Source organism: Lycium barbarum, chromosome 9 (genome assembly GCF_019175385.1).
Source record: "Lycium barbarum isolate Lr01 chromosome 9, ASM1917538v2, whole genome shotgun sequence".
NCBI lineage: Eukaryota > Viridiplantae > Streptophyta > Magnoliopsida > Solanales > Solanaceae > Lycium > Lycium barbarum.
Window position 1 is genome coordinate 76,830,876 of NC_083345.1, and position 18,368 is coordinate 76,849,243.

Sequence of the window (18,368 nt, forward strand, 5' to 3'; positions counted from 1 at the left end):
ATGCTTTTGCTTTGCTTCAAAACTTCTCATATACTAAAAGATACTCTTTCTCAAAGTTGGACCAAAAATTGCCCCTCATATTTTTCGTAAAATCCAACGTCTCAATAGCTTATTTCTTCAACTCTATTTGGTAGTGAGACTTCCCGGTACTCCTCATATATCACTTTATCCATAAGTATACCTGATAATTATACCATTCCTTAAACCCGAAAGACGGCTCATCTTGATCATAATTCCACGTACTTGTACTTAAACTTAGCGAACATTCATCTGGAAGTACGGGGTGTAACATTATCCCAGACGCGGGATACCCAGACGCTGGCTAGTGATGATATATGACTCATACAACTTACTTACTTATATATATATATATATATATATATATATATATATATATATATATATATATATATATGGGTTATGATGTGGTTTTAAAAGTAAAAGTTAGCATGTATGGTATCCGCTTTAAGAGGCGATATGTGCAGGTTATCTCTTTATCTCGTGCTCCTTATCGCTTTATTATGTAATTCATGCCTTACATACTCAGTACATTATTCGTACTAACGTCCCTTATTTTTTGGACGTTGAGTTCATGCCCGTAAGTAGACAGGGAGACGGTCCAGATCCCTAGGAGCATTATCAGCAGATACACAGGAACACTCCACTTCTCCGAAGTTACCGTTTATTGGTATATTCTATTGTGTTTATATTTGGGGCATGGCGGGGTCCTGTCCCGTCCTTATGATTTCAATACTCCAGTTAGAGGCTCGTAGATACATATGTGGGTAGTAGATATCTTATGATCTCTTTAGTGTACGTTTTGTATATTATCTTGTAGCCTCGTGGGCTTGTACAGATATGTATATTGTGAGGAGTAGTTAAATATCATTTCATGGTAAGCTTTGTTGAGGATTGTGTTGATCTATGTTGAATATGACGATGAGCATGATGAGTGGTGCTCGGTAGGTTAGCTCCGGGTACCCGTCATGGCCCTCTAGCTGGGTCATGACATAACCCTCCTTGCGCAAAGTAGCCACTTGCACTAATAGCCATTTGCGCAAATATCTCTCCAAGATATCTTCCAAGTCTTGCGGGCAACGACCTCGAGCTCTAAATCTCCCAAATCTTGTAGGATTCCACCGCTATGAAGCTTGTAAAGACTTGGCCTTCATCATGGATCCTTATCAAGTGTGTAGTGCGGAAATATACAATTAAGGCCCTTTGAAACGCTCCAAATATGGTGATTAAGCACTAATGAAGATCATAGACTCTAAGTTGAGCTCCACCACGAATCATAGGCTCTATAAATGCACTCGAGCCGATGAGAATCATATCAATAGCTTAGATCCCCCCAAATGATTTGTTATAAAAAAAAAACCATAAGCATTCCTGCTAGGATTGCCTCTTGATGACCCATCAGTGTTACAAATAACCCACCCAGTTGGTGGGAATTTCCAAATCACTTTTCTAACTTTCAGCTTAAGCTTACACTTGTCCAACATTTCAATCATCTCTGCCCACCTATTTTGTATTTATGCAATGGATGGATTTCTGAATTGCACCAATCTCTGAATTGTTTCATATATTTGAAAAATACATCTACCCAAAAACCTTTTTTCTCCATGTTTTATAGCATTCCTCATCTTCTATACCTCCCACACAATTACAGTAGAAACTACTTGATAAATTGGTTTAAGTCTATCTGTGATGGATTGTCTTCTCCATAGGATTTGACCAACGCCAACATTTAGATACTATATTAAACTTCATCCTCCTAGTTCATCATCCAAAGACAGCTTGTACTTCCAACAATCCATATGAAGAAGGATATTTTGATGGGCAAGCCTTAATCCGCATGTACTTATACACTTTCTGCTTCTGCCATCTGATTCTTAAATATTCCCAAGCAGGCTTGTTACACCTTGGAAAACTTCACGTCGTTTGCATTGTAAGTAAATTAACATAAGCCAGAGTGGACATGAAGCCTTACGAAGTTAAGGAAGATATCTAACGATTTTAAGTATGTACCTTAAGGTTTCAGAGTTAAATAAATCAGCGGAAACAAGTTCGTTGAAGGTTAGAATTGGTGTCATGTTTTTGAAGGATTTTGCACCATTCGTGCTATACATTGTTTAGAATTAGCTTGAGAGGGAGTTATAGGTCTTCTTATATGGTTTATGAGAGGTTTAATAAGTTTTAGGAAGTTATCATAAGGATTGGAGGACAAACGAATCGAAAAGAACGCATTTTCGCGAAAAGTGAGGATTTTGGGCAGTTTGCGACCGCAAGTTGAGTTTGTTGTGCAGCAAACTGGTGTAAAACTCCCATATTTCAGTCAGCTGACTGCCCAAAACCACCCCAAGGTGTGGAGGAGAGTTGCGGCCGCAAGTTACAACTTGCTGGGCCGCATCTCCGCCGCAAGTAGAGACGGAGGAACAGTTTTAAACACTTTTTAAGCCCCAAAAAGGTCCTATTTCACATATATACTTTCCACACTTCTCTCTCTACATTATAAGAGTATTCTTGAAGGTTCTCCATCATTCCAAAACATTCCATACCATTACAAGAGAAGATCAAACTCCAAAACCCCAAGCTAATTTATGGAAAATGATTGTTCTTACATCTACCTAATGTTGTGATGAATTTTGTCTTAGAAGAAGTTGAGTGAGGTGAAGTTCTTCTAGTATAAGGTATTTTCCTCATCTTATTTCTTATGACTTAGTTGATTTGAAGGTTTAGCAAGTCTTTAAAAAATAAGAGAATCATAGTAGAGAAGTCACCAGGTATTAAGTGGAAGTTGATGGCTATGGGTTGATTTTGAAAGGGGGGTTCCGATTGATTTAAGTTTATTTTGAATATAATTTCTTGAATATGGTATTGTTGGCGTTGTTATTGTTGTTTGGGAGTTGTTTTAGATTGTGGTGGAAGTAGATGAAATAGGGGAAATGCTGCCCAATTTTCGCTAGCTCACTAATTACTATAGTTTGACCTTATGAGAGTTTTCAAGGCTTAACTCTAGTATGTATCATCTTGAATGTATATTTATAATATTGGGAGTATAAGCGTAGAGTAGCTAAGGAGACGACAAGTTATGTAAGGCTATCCCTCTCTTTCTTATGGCATGATCTCATTCATACAACCCACATGAATGATTTCCATATTGACTCCATTCCTAGAAATGCTAGAATCTTATGTTCTTGATTCTCTTATGATATTATTGATCCTTGTCTCATGATTATTGATTATTGATCTTGTTTATTGATATTGATCTCATCTTACGATTATTGTTCCTTTAACGTGAGATATGTTCATGATGATAGTTCCATAGTGACAATTGGAGGTTTATCGACCTTACGTCACTCCGCTAGAATTATAGCTTTTATTTGGGCTCTCATGCATGCTTTATTTATATGTACGTATTTTCTCATACCAAGTCACGCTATAGTCAGCCGGGCAGGCACATAGATGTGCACACTACTGCAGTAGGCAGATTATGATGTTAACCCGGACGAGGGATGTCCCGGTCGCGGGATGCCCCGGTCGCTGGATGATGGTGATATTATGATAACACCGAGCCTATATGGGCGGGTACGATAATATATACATATGTATGAAAATGTTTTTTTATTTTTAAAAAAACCAAGCATGAATGACATCTGCCTTAAAGGTCATTCAGAGGTACAGGTTGATCTCCTTTATCTTATGTTATCTTTATACTTTCATTATGTTGTTACTCGTGCTTTACATACTCGGTACATTATTCATACTGATGTCCTTTTGTTTGCGGATGCTGCGTTCATGCCCGCAGGTAGATAGGGAGATGGACCAGACCCCTGGGCTGCTTGATCAACGATTGTACAGGAGTGCTCCGCTTGTTCCAGAGCAGCGGTTCAGCTGGTACTATTCTTTTGTGTATATATATGGGTATGGCGGGGTCTTGTCCCGTCCTTATGATGTTATGCATTCCATGTAGAGGCTTGTAGACAGATGTGTACAGTTAGATATTCTATGACCTTTTCAGTCCACATTTTGTTATATCATTTTGGTAGCCTTGTCGGCTTGTATATATATATGGGCATAGTTTGATGGCAAATATATATATAAGTGCACATACCTCTTAGACTCGTGTCCCTTACAAATTGTGATATCTATGAGTTAGCTTTGTGGCCCACTTAGATATGATTATGAGATGTATGTCATGAGGTGCTCGGTAGGTTAGCTTAGGGTGCCTGTCATGGCCCTCCAGTTGGGTCATGATAAGGCTTCACTGTAAACTCCGCCCCAGTCTCCAAAAGCCACCAAGGCTTGTCCATTTCTTCATCACCCTTAGGAAGTTAACAAGAAAGTTAGTAGCAAACATTACAGGGAATAAATATCAATACAGAGCTGAAAAATATATAACAACTCGACTTGGGATTTCTAGCCCAAATTTAACTACTACTGGGATCTACTGCACTGACATCGCTGGGCTGTAAGCCCAACCTCCTATTTATGTTCGTCTGATAGGGGGTTGGATTTGATGAGAAAAAATTATGTTGGGCTTAGCCCAACATCAAATGCAAGAGATTGAAGTCTGTGTGGACCTGGTTCATGCATACAAGAAAAGGAAAGAGAAAGGATCAATGAAAAGAGAATAAACTATCGTTAAAGCAACACTCAAATAACATTCTATAAGTCCTAGTTCGTGCATTAAATATTAAAGTAAATCACTGATTTTGAAAGCTTAAACTCATGTATCAATTTCAGACAAACAGATAACTCTCTTCAGTTTGCTAAAGAAGGGGGAAGAGTTTCATAATGAAACTCAAGTAAAATTAAATGGTGATAGCTAACTGATCCTGATAGTTTTAAATTAACATTCAAAACTCCAGATTTAATTTCCCAAAAAACTCACAAAAAAAAAAAAGTCAAATAAACTAAAGCAGATTTATTCACGCTTTAAAGTTAAATGCTTTCAAAAACTTAACCAAACTAAAGTTTAAAAAGAACATACAATGAATTAAAGGGACAAAACTAAGTAAGATAAACAAAATAAGTTGTTCCCCAATGTCTAAATAAAGAATGAGTTAGTGTCACGACCCAACCCCATGGGCCATGACTAGTGCTCGAACTGGACACTCATATACGACCTGTTAAATATAGTCAAACTGAAACTAAGGACAATATGAAAACTTATAAAAACAAACGAAGGATTCACAACGCCCCATATCATAAACCTGTCTCCCCTGGAGTCACGGCTAACCACAACATAACAATAACACAATACGCAAGCTGACAAGACTGTCACTATACACGGGGATATCCAAAGCAAACCATATAGACACAGCTGGCCAAAACTTATATACAACCCACACATGTCTACAGACCTCTAAGAGTATAAAAGTGAAACATGACGGGACAGGGCCCCACCGTACACCTGGACATATACATAAGTCTATATCAAAAGATCTGTACCAAAATAGTCTAGGCTCCGGAACAACGGAGCTCTCCAAACAGCTAAGCAGAAGTCCTAAGCTGGAGGATCACCAAATCGAGTATTTGTACCTGCAGGCATGAAACGCAGCCCCCCAAAGAAAGGGGGTCAGTACGAGATATGTATTGAGTATATAAAGCATGAAATACAATAAGGAGAATCATAACTAAATAGAAGATTACAGAAGGCAAGTATGATAATCAAGGATACCAATGTACCTGTGCCTTACGAGATAAGAATCATGCATGTCTATACCATATACCATATCCGGCCCATTATGGGACTCGGTGAATAAAGTCATCATATACCATACTTGGCGCCATAATCACATCATCATCATCATCATATACATATATATATATATATATATATATATATATATGGTACCCGGCCCTCTAATGAGGGACTCGGTGAACAATGCAGTGAAATTGTGCACGAAAACATACCCGACCCGGGACTCAGTGAAAGATATATTAACAGCATGCAGGAGCAGAGTAGTGAGCAACCATATACAAACTAAATCATCATCTGAGACTCAATAGAATAGGTAGAATGAACTAATACTTGAGCATCAAAGATAACAATCATATCAAGTACCCCTCAAATGTCACTATGGATTATATCAAATAGCACTTCAAGAATCATAGACACGCATCAAGATAATGTGAAATAGGTTCTGGATATCAAGAACATTAGCCATCCTAGTGTCTCTAAGAATAGGAGTCTCTTTGGAGTCATATGCTCGTCGTCTATTTGTTTCATAAAGGTCATGCCAAAAAGAAAGAAAGGTTAGCTTTACATACCTTGATTTACGACCCTCGAAACAATTTTGACGGATCAGCCCCTCTTTAAGACTTTATCTACAAGATAATGATAGTAACACTAGCATCAACCAACTTATATCAAAGCACAACCAACAAGACAGCATATGGACAATACGACGAGCCACGAGCTCGCTATATGACAACTATTCGGCGTTTCACCTTGCCCTTCCTCCTCTGAAACTCCATAACAACAATAATACAACTAGGCTATGTATACATCAGCTCAACATCATATTCAGAAATTTAATTACGATAAGAGCAGCCCGGCTATAGCCTATACAAATTCGGACAGCATTTCCCCTGAGAACTTAACAATCCTCGAGATCCCAATTCAACAAAAACATCGACCATATACCAACAATAACAATACCAACAACTTCATATCAAACTAGGATCGGATCCACCTCTAGATCATTCTCAAAACAGCCCACAATTACCATATCAACTACTTTCCATAAACAGGAAATTATCTCTACAACACAACAACAACAACAGTTACGACACACCAATAATCAATTCTAACATCCCAATAACCTCTCTTAATCCTTTTTCAATTCAAATCATTAACATCTAAGATTATACACCAAACAGACCAACATACGCTTCGTATACAATAAGTTATACACTTGTTTTTTTTTTCAAATTTATGAACCATATCAATAACAACACAACAACAACATCAACTACCATCCATGTACAAGAAAATTACTTCAATATCATTTTAATAACAAGCTCGAAACAGTCCACCAAGACTACAACATCAAAAATACGATTTTCGATCTTTACTTTGCAAAATTACAAACACACGGAAAAGAGTATAATATTACCATGAACAACAGCACCCATACATATCTATAACTATATTTCCAGCCCTTCAACATAACAAATTACCTTCAAACACAATACCATAATAATGACAACACTAATCAAACTTAATCCAATTAGAACAACTCCAATTCTGCCCACTTACAACGCCAACAATAATCGTGTAATTTTCTTACTTCCAATTTCATCTAATACACTTTAATCTCTCCATTACAACATCATTAACTCCAATTACATTTCAAGGTGAAGAAATCTTACCTTAAATTGATTAGGACAGATCCTATACTCATTTGCACCAATTGCACCACTTCTTCTTTCTCAATTCAATTTAAACCTTAAGGTTGCTGCCTCCTTGAACGTGTCGAACACTTTTGGGATTTAAAATAATTTTTTTTTAAGTTGACGAACTGCCATGGCCGTGAGCTACCATGGCTGTGCTATGCAATTGTTTTCAAGAAATTGTGAAGATGAAGTGGTGATTAATGCGTCATTACATGCCTTATATATGCAGCCCACCTATGAGACATGTGTCCCACTATGGCATGGACCAATAAGATTTGGCCATGTTGTAGTGGGGTCCATTTAGCACACTTAATTAACTTAATTAATTATAAATCCCCACTTAATAATCTAATCATGGTTAGTTAATCCCTAATCTACTCTAATATTTCTACACTAGTTGTAATTAATAAGCAAATCGTACACTTATTAAAATCAGGGTTAAAAGGTCCTTGTCTCATATCTCAAAAATAACCTTGTCCTTGAACTTACGTCGATTAACTTACGAATAATCCAACGTACAAAAATACAGGGTATAACAGTCAGTCAATCATAGTGTTAGCAAATCTTCTAAAGCACAACTGCATTTTAAATACCAAACGAAGCACTAATTTGAAAAAGTAATAAAACCCAAAAATTCAAAAGACAACAAAAGGAATTGTCAAAACAATAGTCGAAAGAAGAAGATGAAGAATAGATCACAGACACTAAAGTGCTGATGATGAGTTCTTTCAACATCTTTTTTTTTTAAATGTCTAGCAATAGGAGAAAGATAAAAAAAAAGAAAAAAAAAGATCACATACACTGAATTATTGGTGACGAGTTCTCCCAACATCTTTCTTCAAAATGCCTAAATATAAAACAACATAAACGCTCAACCATTAGCACTGATCTGAAAAATACCCCATAAAAATTGAATCTTGAACAAACGTTATCTATTTTCATTTAGATATCGATAAAATTCTTTTTCCTAATATAATAGAAAAAATTATTAATCTTAATATTTTCCAAATTGAAATAGGGTAAGCATTTGATAATATAATCCTTAGTTTTAAAGTTAAAATTAAAAAAGGTCAACAATAATTTCATCAACGATATTTTAAAGATATTTCGTGATTTGAAGCAATGTAATATATTCATGTTTTATGATATTATGATTGTTGTAATTTTAAAAGGGATTATATTAGCAAATGTTTATCCGGCTTCAATTCGGAAAAGATTAAGAAACAAAATATTTCCTATTTTACTAGGAAAAATAATTTCATTGTTATCTAAATAAAAATTAATGATGGGGTTTATATATATATATGACATATATTGTCAGTTAAAGAAGTATATGGTGTTATTATATTTTAATTGATCAAACCATATTAAGACCAAAAAAATATTACTTCTCACTTTTTTATTAGTTAAACACATTTTAAAAAAAATATATGTTTATTAGGAAATGATACTTTTGACCCAATTAAGTAATAATAAGGGCATTGTTCAACCAAAGTATTAAGAGAGGATATTTTTATTCAATTTGACGTAGTTTAAGGGTATTTTTAATCTTTTGTGTATAGAGTAAATGAAAATATAATGTTTGTGTTTTGTTGTGTACAAATACAATAGAGTGAGAGTTTCGGGCGTGAGGGTTAGGGCGACGAGGAGCGTCGCTTTGCCGTGGCCGATAACTCCATTATCAGCGGTAACTTTTTCCTTTTGATTACACAACAGCTTCCACTGAGCATATCTTTTGTTTTTCCCACAAGTTTATACCTCTTTAGTCTTTTCACTTTTTTTTTTTCTATATCTTATGCTACATTTCCATTTAATTGCTGTCAATACAGTGAATTTATATGTCCAGTTCACCTGGTTGATTGGTTGATCGTATTTCTAACTATTACTGTAGATTCTTACTACTAATGTTTTGTTTTGATGTTCCATGGAAGTGATTTATACATTTTGCACAAAGTGAAAGCAAATTCCTTGTCTACTAAAAGGAATTGAGAGTGGTGGGTGGGTGGGTAAGCGTTGGGGTGAATATGAGGTGCGTTCAAACTTCAAAGGGTGGTGGTGGCACATGTTGATTTTTTCTGTTAGTGGGACGACAAAATTTGCTTTTTTCATTCATAGGGGAAAAATTCTGGTATCACAGACCATTGTTACATGCATAGACTGTTCGTGTTCTTCCTCACTTCTTATCTTTTTACTTGCTTCCCATCATTGTTTTTAGTTGTATGGAGAATGACTCTCAAAATGCGCATAATATTAAAGATATAGAACAGTTTCTTGAATCTGGGAAGAAGAAGTCTCCATTTGGTTTCAATTGGTTTGAAATACACACCTCGATGCATTCAGAGGTAGAGGTAGGCAGTAGAAGAACTGGGGGAGGTGATTAGACAGGACATGACACAGCTTCAGCTTACTACGGACATGACCCTAGATAGGAAGGTATTGAGGCTGAGGATTAAGGTATAAGTTTAGTAGGTAGCCAAGTGTGTTGCTTTTTAGGTGGGAGAGGCCGGGGTCTAAGCTCCTCTCCACTTCTCCTTTATTAGTAGTACAAGTTAGTAATTGAGTAGTTTCTTATTCTTCAATGTGTATTACTATCTGTCTATGTTACTCGGACTCTTCATTTTCGGTGCCGCACCCGTGTCGACACGACATGGGTGTGGATGTGGGATCCGTACCCGATCTGATCAACTGATTTTGGATACTTTGACCAAAATCGACGTAGAAATTCTGGACAGATTTAATGATTTCTTTAATCAAAACTAAAGCTAAGGTGAAATTGAAGAAAATGGAATACCTTGTATATAAAAATTTCTATGTCACTCTGTTTCCTTTTATCTCCTTTTGGGATTCTCCCCTTGATCAATATTTTTTCCTTAAGTTTTCCACATAATATTCCATAATTTAGATTTAATAACTCTATTTTTAGATATTTGATTTTTTTTAGCCGAATCCCCGCACCCGTATCCATAACTGGATCTGTATCCCTGAATCTTAAAATTTAGATCATGAAGGATCCGACACCTAGATCCGCACCCGTATCGGACACCCGCACCCGAGTCCGTGTAACTTAGCTATCTGTTTAAGTTGCGTGGACTCTTCGTTTTTGATGCCGCACCTGTCTCGACATGGGACCGGTGCGGGATACATCTCGGATACGGTCAACCAACTTCGGATACATTGACCAGAGTCCATGGACAAATTTGAGGGGAAAATTGAGATTTTGATTTCTCAAAATGAAAGATAAAACAGATGTAAGACATGGGAAATGACATGCCTTCAATATTATAGTCCTTTTGTCTCATATTCGTTGCTTCATGTTTCAGGCCGAACAAAGAAAAATCAAGAATTCAAGGGGTCGTGTTCTTTATAGCTCTATTTTTATAATTTTGAATTTTCTTAGCCAAATCCCTGCACCCGTATCCATACCTGGATCCACACCCCCGAATTTAAAATTTTAGATTTTGCCGAATCCGACACTCGGATCCGTACCTGTACCGCGGACACCATCACCCGAGCCCGAGCAACTTAGCTATCTGTTGCTTCATTTACTTTGTATCTTCCTATTTTGCTATCATATTCTTTTTCTTTCAACCCTACTTCGAATTCTTTTTCTTTTGAGACGAGAGTCAATTGGAAACAGTCTCGCTACCCCACAAAGGTAGGGGTAAGGTCTTCTTACATCCTACCCTCCCCAAACCCCACTTGTGGAATTACACTGGGTATGTTGTTGTTGGTGCATGCAGATGTAGTTTTCATGTATAAATTAACTTATCTGAACTTTCAACCCACTCCGTGTCATTCTTCTCATATAAGGATTTTCATGACCACTTTTAATTTCCATATCATAAAAATCCTTATTATTGCTGTTTACTGTTAGGGGATACCATGGTTCAGGATCTTTCTGCTGTCAGTTTTCACATAAGAATTAGATATCTCCAATGTTACGTTGCGAGGATTAATCAATTGGACTGGACTGTGATTTGTATATAGTGAGAGAACGCCTTGAGTAGTTGAGTTCCTTTTGGGATGAGTAGGCAGTACCACTAGAACAGAGGTGCAACATGGCAGTCCTGCTCTTTAACTAGAATTTTCTTTTGATTACATTGTGGCCCAAATGGATTTGATAAGCACACTCATTAATGTGCAAATAGAAGACTTGTGTTTTAGTGCTTCCAGAACAAGTCGAACTACTTCTTTCCTTTTGCATTTGAATATTTGATTCAGTCTTCAGATCATTTTCTAGGAAATGATCCTGAAACAATTATGAAGTTGCTTTTATTGTTTCCGGACTTCGGAATAAGGAAAAATAAGAGTGCTTTCCCTTGCCAAACGAGCCTAAGGAAACTAAAGTGCCAAATGAGCTATAATGGTGGTCTCAACCTAGAATGGAACGAGGTGAAAAACTACATGAAGATCCTTGATATGAGTAATTGCATTTGATTATGAACCAGCATTGGACCTGTTATTGACTTCTTCCTTATAGCATATCCTAGTTTTTGTTTTTTTTTCAAATTCTGTTCATTCAGTCCCCGTCAATATTAAAGACATCTTTCGTTGTGGGTGACGTAGGTATTGTTGTTGCGGACAGTAAGATCTTCTAAAATGTGTTTACTTCTTTTTAGTTAGTTTGGATGATGAAGTTTTATTCAATATACATATCGGTCTAGTTGTTGATTTGTATGTTATTCTGCAAGTTTGAAATTTAACCCTTTTGAATTGGATGTTGGCCTGGGCGTTGAGCCGAGCTAGCCAAACCCAACCGAGCCAGAGCTCAACCGAGCTTTTTACAACACCTAATCGAGCTGAGCCCGAGCTCGAGCCAAGCCTGAATATAATCACATTGATACATTATGGTTAGTTGTTATTGATTTCCTTTAAGGAAATAAACACTAATATATCTCTTTCTGAAGGATGTGATTACTATGTGGTTTTCGCTTTTGATACAAAATATTCAGATACTAATAGCTAATCTCCTTGAAGGAGATCTATTAAATCATAATAAATTGATTGATTAAAATAAGCATTACGCTTAAATTGGTGATTGCATTCAAGTGATTGAAAAATATACATTATTAGTTAAGATTAGAACTCAAATGATGTTAACTTAATATTAAAATGTAGAATAGAGCTTTTGGAAAAAATAAAAATAAAATAAAGCAACTATAAATTCAAAAAATTTGGACAATATTAAATTTCTTTAATTCCTTTAATTTAAATTTTAAATGTTAATTACATTTTGTGCCACGATATGAGCTGAGCCTGCTCTACCAAGCTCGAGCTTCCATCCAGTTTATCCGAGCCAAGCCAAAGTTTGACCGAAACTGAGCCGAGCTAAAATACAGGCTAGGCGAGCCCTGAGCTGGCTTGGCTCGTTGCCCAGGCAATTGATATGATGCTTGACATTACTGTGGTACACATGCAAAGCATAATTTGCCTTACTGTTGCATATATTCCATACCTAATGTTTGTAGCTTTATCCGAGGAATTTGTTTATATGTTGGTTATTAATAGGTTCCCACTTAAAATGCTGTCCATGACACTACAGATGGATTCTGAAGCTAATGAAATGCAACAGAAACAAGAACGCTTGAGAACAAGATGGACACCCTCCCTGGACATGGTTTTTGCTGACCTTGTTGTTGAGCAGATTAAGCTGGGGAACCGGCCGAACAATGTCTTTGATAAGAAAACTTGGAATTATATACGTGATGAGTTTAATAGACAGACAAACCTTCATTTCAATAACAACCAACTAAGAAAGCACCTTGATGTGTTGCGCACTCGTTACTACAACCTTAAATCTGCTTCTGATCAAAATGATGCTTTGGATGAATCTTGCTACATTGGTTTTGACCTATGGGAAGACATTGGGGTATTTCTCAGTCTCTCCTTTTCTATATATGCTAGTATTTTCAATTAATTTTCCTAACAGATTCATGGAAAACAGGCTCAGCCTAGGCCTGAATCAAGCAAAACCAAGGAGTGCCCTATCTATGAGCAGCTGTGCACAATATTTGCTGACTCGGGTGCTGATGGGAAGTACGCCCAATCAAGTCACTATGCAGGGCTGGACAAATCTGCCGGGATAGATACCTCATTTAAAGAAAATGGCAACTTGGCTTCTGTAAATCCTTCATCATCAACACCTTTACACAGTGCTTCTACTTCACAACAAACTACAACAAGGACTGTAGCTGGTAAAAAGAGAAAGTGTCCATCAGAGATGGTTCCTGCTGCAGGCCAGAACTGCGAGGATAAAGAGATAATTGATGCTATGGCAGAAGCGATGCGGGAGATGATTGCTGCTTCAAAGTTTCAGACAGTTGCAATGCCTCAAGTTGATGGAAGCTTTACAGTCCGTAAATGTATCAAAGCTTTGGATGAGATAGAAGGCGTTGCAGACAATCTTTACTATGCAGCTTTGGATTTATTCGACAATCCCAGTCTAAGGGAGATGTTCATTTGTCTTAACAGCAGCAGCATACGGCTGACATGGTTGCAGGGGAAATGTGCTAATCTTGCTTCATTGTTGCCCCCGGGTTTACAAGTTTAGTGGTAGATACCCATTTTATCTAACGAAAAATTTATTGGAAAATGGATATATAAGTTCCTATGGCCTGCTTGTAGTTGCCAGCATGGGACAGGTAAATACATTATAGTTAGGTTGCATACATTTGGAGTTGTGTCAAGGGATTGGTGGTACTGGCTACGGAAACTAAGGCTTTACATGTTCGTAATGCCACTGGGCAGATTAGGCATTCTATTTTCTCTTGCAAAGAATGTTTTGAATGGAAGCTTTTTGTACTTATCAATGATATGTTGCCAACTACATCTCATTTGGATCATACGAAGGGGACATGTTTTAAACTTCTACTGTTTGTAACAACGATCTAATTTCTCTCAATTTTGTCCTCGTTATGGCAGTGGTATTGCAAACATTCCTCATTAAGAAAGTAAACTGTAGGAAACTCATTTTAGAATGTCTTATCCGATCAACGCCTTAAGGGTAATAAAGGTTCATGCTCATAAATGATTTTGCCTGCGCCGGGGAAGAAGAGAGTAGCAGATGCAGAAATCAGAAAATTGCAATAGAAGCTTGAAGGATAAAATGTGTAAAGACACATGGACAGTGTTATGCTTCGCGAATTACCTAGAAGTCATGTAAGGAATAAGGATATGGAGTATATAGAGAAAATGACGATCACACTTTGCTACTAAAACCCAACCAAGATGACTGACAGAAGAAAGCCATATTACTCCATTTCTTTCTACCTTGGTGCAATGATCACATTTGAATGCTTATGTTAATTTGTAACTACAATACTCATTAATCAACACGCAAATTATGTTCTACAAAGTAGTGTCAAAAGAAGTTTAGCATTTCCTGCAGATCATTGTCTAATACTTCTTTTTCCTATTATGAATTTTAATTATTACAGAGAAGTAGGGCCACTAGAAAGCATTTGTATGAGTTCATGAATAACCAGAAGCATCCCCGGTTATATCTTATTTAGAAACAGGCATTACTGCTACTTCTCATCTTCTTCCTTGTGAAAAGTTTCATGCTTTAAACAGTGTCTCGCCTTATACAATTGCAGGAGTGTGCACCATAGGGACATTTTAACTTTGTATTATGGTGCATGTCAACAAGTACTCCAATTTGAAGTAAACCTGTCTGATGTTGTCCCAGGCAGGTTTCGGACGTTAACTTCAAGAGGCAGCATCCGATATTCGATATTTAGCTCCCGGAAAATATTGATCATTCCATCAATCAATGAGGATCTTCTAGTCCATCTCTGCACCATGTCTTGATAGTTCATTTTGTGCCGTGGCCAAACTGTCATTATTAATCTGTTCATATCTTGTACATCCTTTACAACAATTACTGGCTTAGAGTACCAATACTTATGCTCACTCTCTATATACCTGTTTCATAAAACAGTAGCCAAAGAAACAATGAGTCAGATACCATATTGCTCAGTCCTTTAGCCAATGGGTTTATAGCTTTATATACGTGCCAATTTTATATCTAAACGCAGTGGATTCTGTCAAACCGCTACATCTAGTCTAGATCCACCACTGCCTTGAAGCTATAGAGACAGTAGCAAAACACATATGAACTTTATCCACATACCTCTTTATCTTTTCCTTCATAGCGTCAATCTTTTCCCAGGGAGTAGAAATATGCAGAGAGAATTCAATTTGATCTACCATATCATCACTACGGTTATAGTTACCTATGGCTTTTGTAGCTAGAACGTAGTTAGGATATGTAACCTTTTGAAAGTCGTATCTCTCGAATACAGTTGTTAGAATATTCACCTCCTCCACAACCATCTGTATTTAGACAAAATAATCAAGGAGGTAAGCTAGGTATAAATTTAGATCTCAAATGTACACAAAATGATGTGAGGCAATAAAGATGACGCTTGCCTGCACTCCATCTACTTCACAACGATCACCCACGTCAAATGGGTGCATTATAAACAGAAATATGATCGCCTCAAATACTGTCCTGCAGGTGTTTCCGAAGATGAATCCCATCACGAGCAGCTGGGAGCTCACAAGCACGAGAAGATGACCTATTTGAATCTCAAATAGGAAAAGCCAGAGGATCAATATAAGCAGGGTCACAAGAACGTTCATCAAACGATGGAGTTCCTCCACTGCTGTTTTTGCATCATTTAGAGACAATAGAATATATCTCCTTTCCTTGAAAGCCTCAACCTTAAAATGGAAAGCATCAAGGATCAATCCAACAACTCTAATGTAAAACTAATAGGGAGATTCTGGTTGAGTAAAATGATATTTTTTTTTTCATTTGCTTCAGAAAACTAGAACTCACCGTCCAGTTGATGAAAGATTGTTGATTGATACTTGCTTCTTCTTCTATTCCTTCAAAAAGATCAATGCTCTTCAAGGCTTTTTCTTGTGCCACAAAGCATTTTAGATCGTCCAGTCGAATACTCCTTTTTGGCATGGAAAGTTCAGTGAGAAAAACAAGATGAAGTCTTAACAGCTAAACATAAATTTTACCATGGAAGGAGCACATTAAGAGCCTGGACAATTTGCAGCCCTATGTGGTTCAAGTAAGCATTTTTCTTACTCATTTATTTATCTTTCGTACATGTCTCTCACTGCATATGTTCTAAGGCAAAGTAAATGTCTATTTACATGCACAATTATTCGTCATCACCACTGTGTCTTACTTCATGTTCAATTAAGATGGTGGACCATGGACGGAGGAGGGGCCACAGAAGGCTTGCTCCGGTTTACACCATCAGGCTTAAAAGGTATGTTGGAGTACAAAAAGCTTAAGCATTCTAGTTCTTGTGTAAAACGTTAATGTGTATCCAGGTCTAGTTAACAACCTAGGAAGAGAGATATGCATGCATGTAGATATGTAATCATACAAATTTAAACTTACTCAGATCCCTTAGCGACTTTCTTGAATATCTTCCGAGCTAGCTTTTTGGCATAGCTACAAGATGATTCCTCATCCTCTTCATCACTTAAATCAGAAAAGTCTTCGTCCATAGTTGAAAGAGTGGGGATGAGCCTTCCTTGAACTAGCCTCTTAACACTCTTCTTTCCCAAGTTAGACATATAGCTCCTACTCCATTCATGTAAACAATTACTTGACTGTTTCCTCTTTCTTGCAAATCCCCAGGGGAAGTAACTAGTAGTCTTGGCCTTTTCAGACATACTACTATTTCCACCTTTTAGGGAGTCGGATAGGCTTTTTATCACATACTGCTTGATGAGATAGTCTGTGATTCTTTTAAAAAACTTCTTATTGTGAAAGGATGAAGCAAGGATCTTAACAATAATTACCTTGATGAACCAGATCAAGGAAGCCACCAAGATGCAGAGCAGACTTTTCGTTAGATATCGTAATACTTTGCTTTTCCTCTCGTAAACCATCTTCTCCACTACCAAGAAATGCCAAGCAATCACAATTAGAACTACCCACATGCAATTCTGAAAAGCCTTTTTGAGTCCATACACAAAGTAAAGAACCCTCAGCTTCTGTAAAAAACCACGTTCGATAAAGAAAACTAAAACTCGTACTGCCCAACCGCAGAGTAAATGGCCAGATATGATCACTGATAAGAAGATTTCCCACTTCCACAATGGAAGATCCCATAGTGTTAGTTTTTCCAGTTTAGAAACTGAGAAGGTACAGGCTAATGCCACCAGATCCAACATGAGACTCACCAATTGCAAAACTGTCCACAAATTTAACTTGTTAGATATGGATTCCTCAACAATTTCTTCATGTATGAACCAGTCTTCATCATTCACTTTGTTGCTAACTTCATCCCACACTGTGTCTTCAAGCCTGGACTTCTTACGTTTAACGAGCAGCTGTGAGTTTCGTCGAGAAGTCCCTTTCCTACTGACCTCTAACATATCTGCACCAATTTCAACAACCATTTCATCGACGCTTGCACCAGCTGGCTCTTTCATTTCAAATATGGAAACGAGTGAGCGTTCATATGCGCTTTAAAATGCAGTACTGAAAAAGAATCTCATCAGGTGACCTGAAAGGCATCTTTTGACCTAAAACACCTGGAATAAAGAACCGCCACTTAAAGGAATTCTTTCTTCTTTTTTCCCCTAAAAAGTCATGAGTGAAATGGAAATTTATTTTTGAACAGATACTTGTCTTGATGACGTTCATATCCATTTTCATCGAACGTCAGAGGTTGCCTGGGATGCAGACTTGCAGTTGCTAAAGACTAGAACCAGGCAGAAGAAATGCCATCAGATTCTGCAGCTAGAAATCTTTGTCTTGGGTCTTGGGGTGTGAATAGGAATTTATGTAAGGCATGTCCCACATTGGAGAAAAGATAAGAATTTGTTGGGTTTATATAAAAAGACACTTTTACGCTAACTTAAAGATAGAGTTGGGAAGAAGCAAGCCCTCGCGCTGTTGTGATTGTCGGCTTCAAATCAACACATTC

At 37.2% G+C, this 18,368-nt stretch overlaps 2 protein-coding genes across 4 annotated transcripts; one reads left to right on the forward strand and one right to left on the reverse strand.

The window, feature by feature from the left end:
• Positions 1–8,931: 8,931 nt before the first annotated feature.
• LOC132608986 (L10-interacting MYB domain-containing protein-like) lies at positions 8,932–14,246 on the forward strand. 2 transcript variants are annotated; one of them, XM_060322817.1, is made up of 3 exons: positions 8,932–9,091; positions 12,947–13,273; positions 13,349–14,246. In XM_060322817.1, the coding sequence occupies exons 2-3, from the start codon at positions 12,947–12,949 to the stop codon at positions 13,952–13,954; spliced, it is 933 nt and encodes a 310-aa protein (XP_060178800.1). In that variant the 5' UTR covers positions 8,932–9,091; the 3' UTR covers positions 13,955–14,246. The 2 variants fall into 2 exon arrangements, with proteins under 2 accessions (XP_060178800.1, XP_060178799.1); XM_060322816.1 differs by having other exon boundaries at positions 8,935–9,091; positions 12,913–13,273.
• Positions 14,247–14,700: 454 nt separating this feature from the next.
• On the reverse strand, positions 14,701–18,345 carry LOC132608985 (mechanosensitive ion channel protein 6-like). 2 transcript variants are annotated; one of them, XM_060322813.1, is made up of 5 exons: positions 16,829–18,324; positions 16,247–16,370; positions 15,835–16,128; positions 15,536–15,738; positions 14,701–15,327 (listed from the first exon to the last, which is right to left on the reverse strand). In XM_060322813.1, exons 1-5 carry the CDS (start codon positions 17,869–17,871, stop codon positions 15,045–15,047), a joined length of 1,947 nt encoding a protein of 648 aa, XP_060178796.1. In that variant the 5' UTR covers positions 17,872–18,324; the 3' UTR covers positions 14,701–15,044. The 2 variants fall into 2 exon arrangements, with proteins under 2 accessions (XP_060178796.1, XP_060178797.1); XM_060322814.1 differs by having other exon boundaries at positions 15,162–15,327; positions 15,679–15,738; positions 16,829–18,345.
• Between the last annotated feature and the right edge of the window lie 23 nt (positions 18,346–18,368).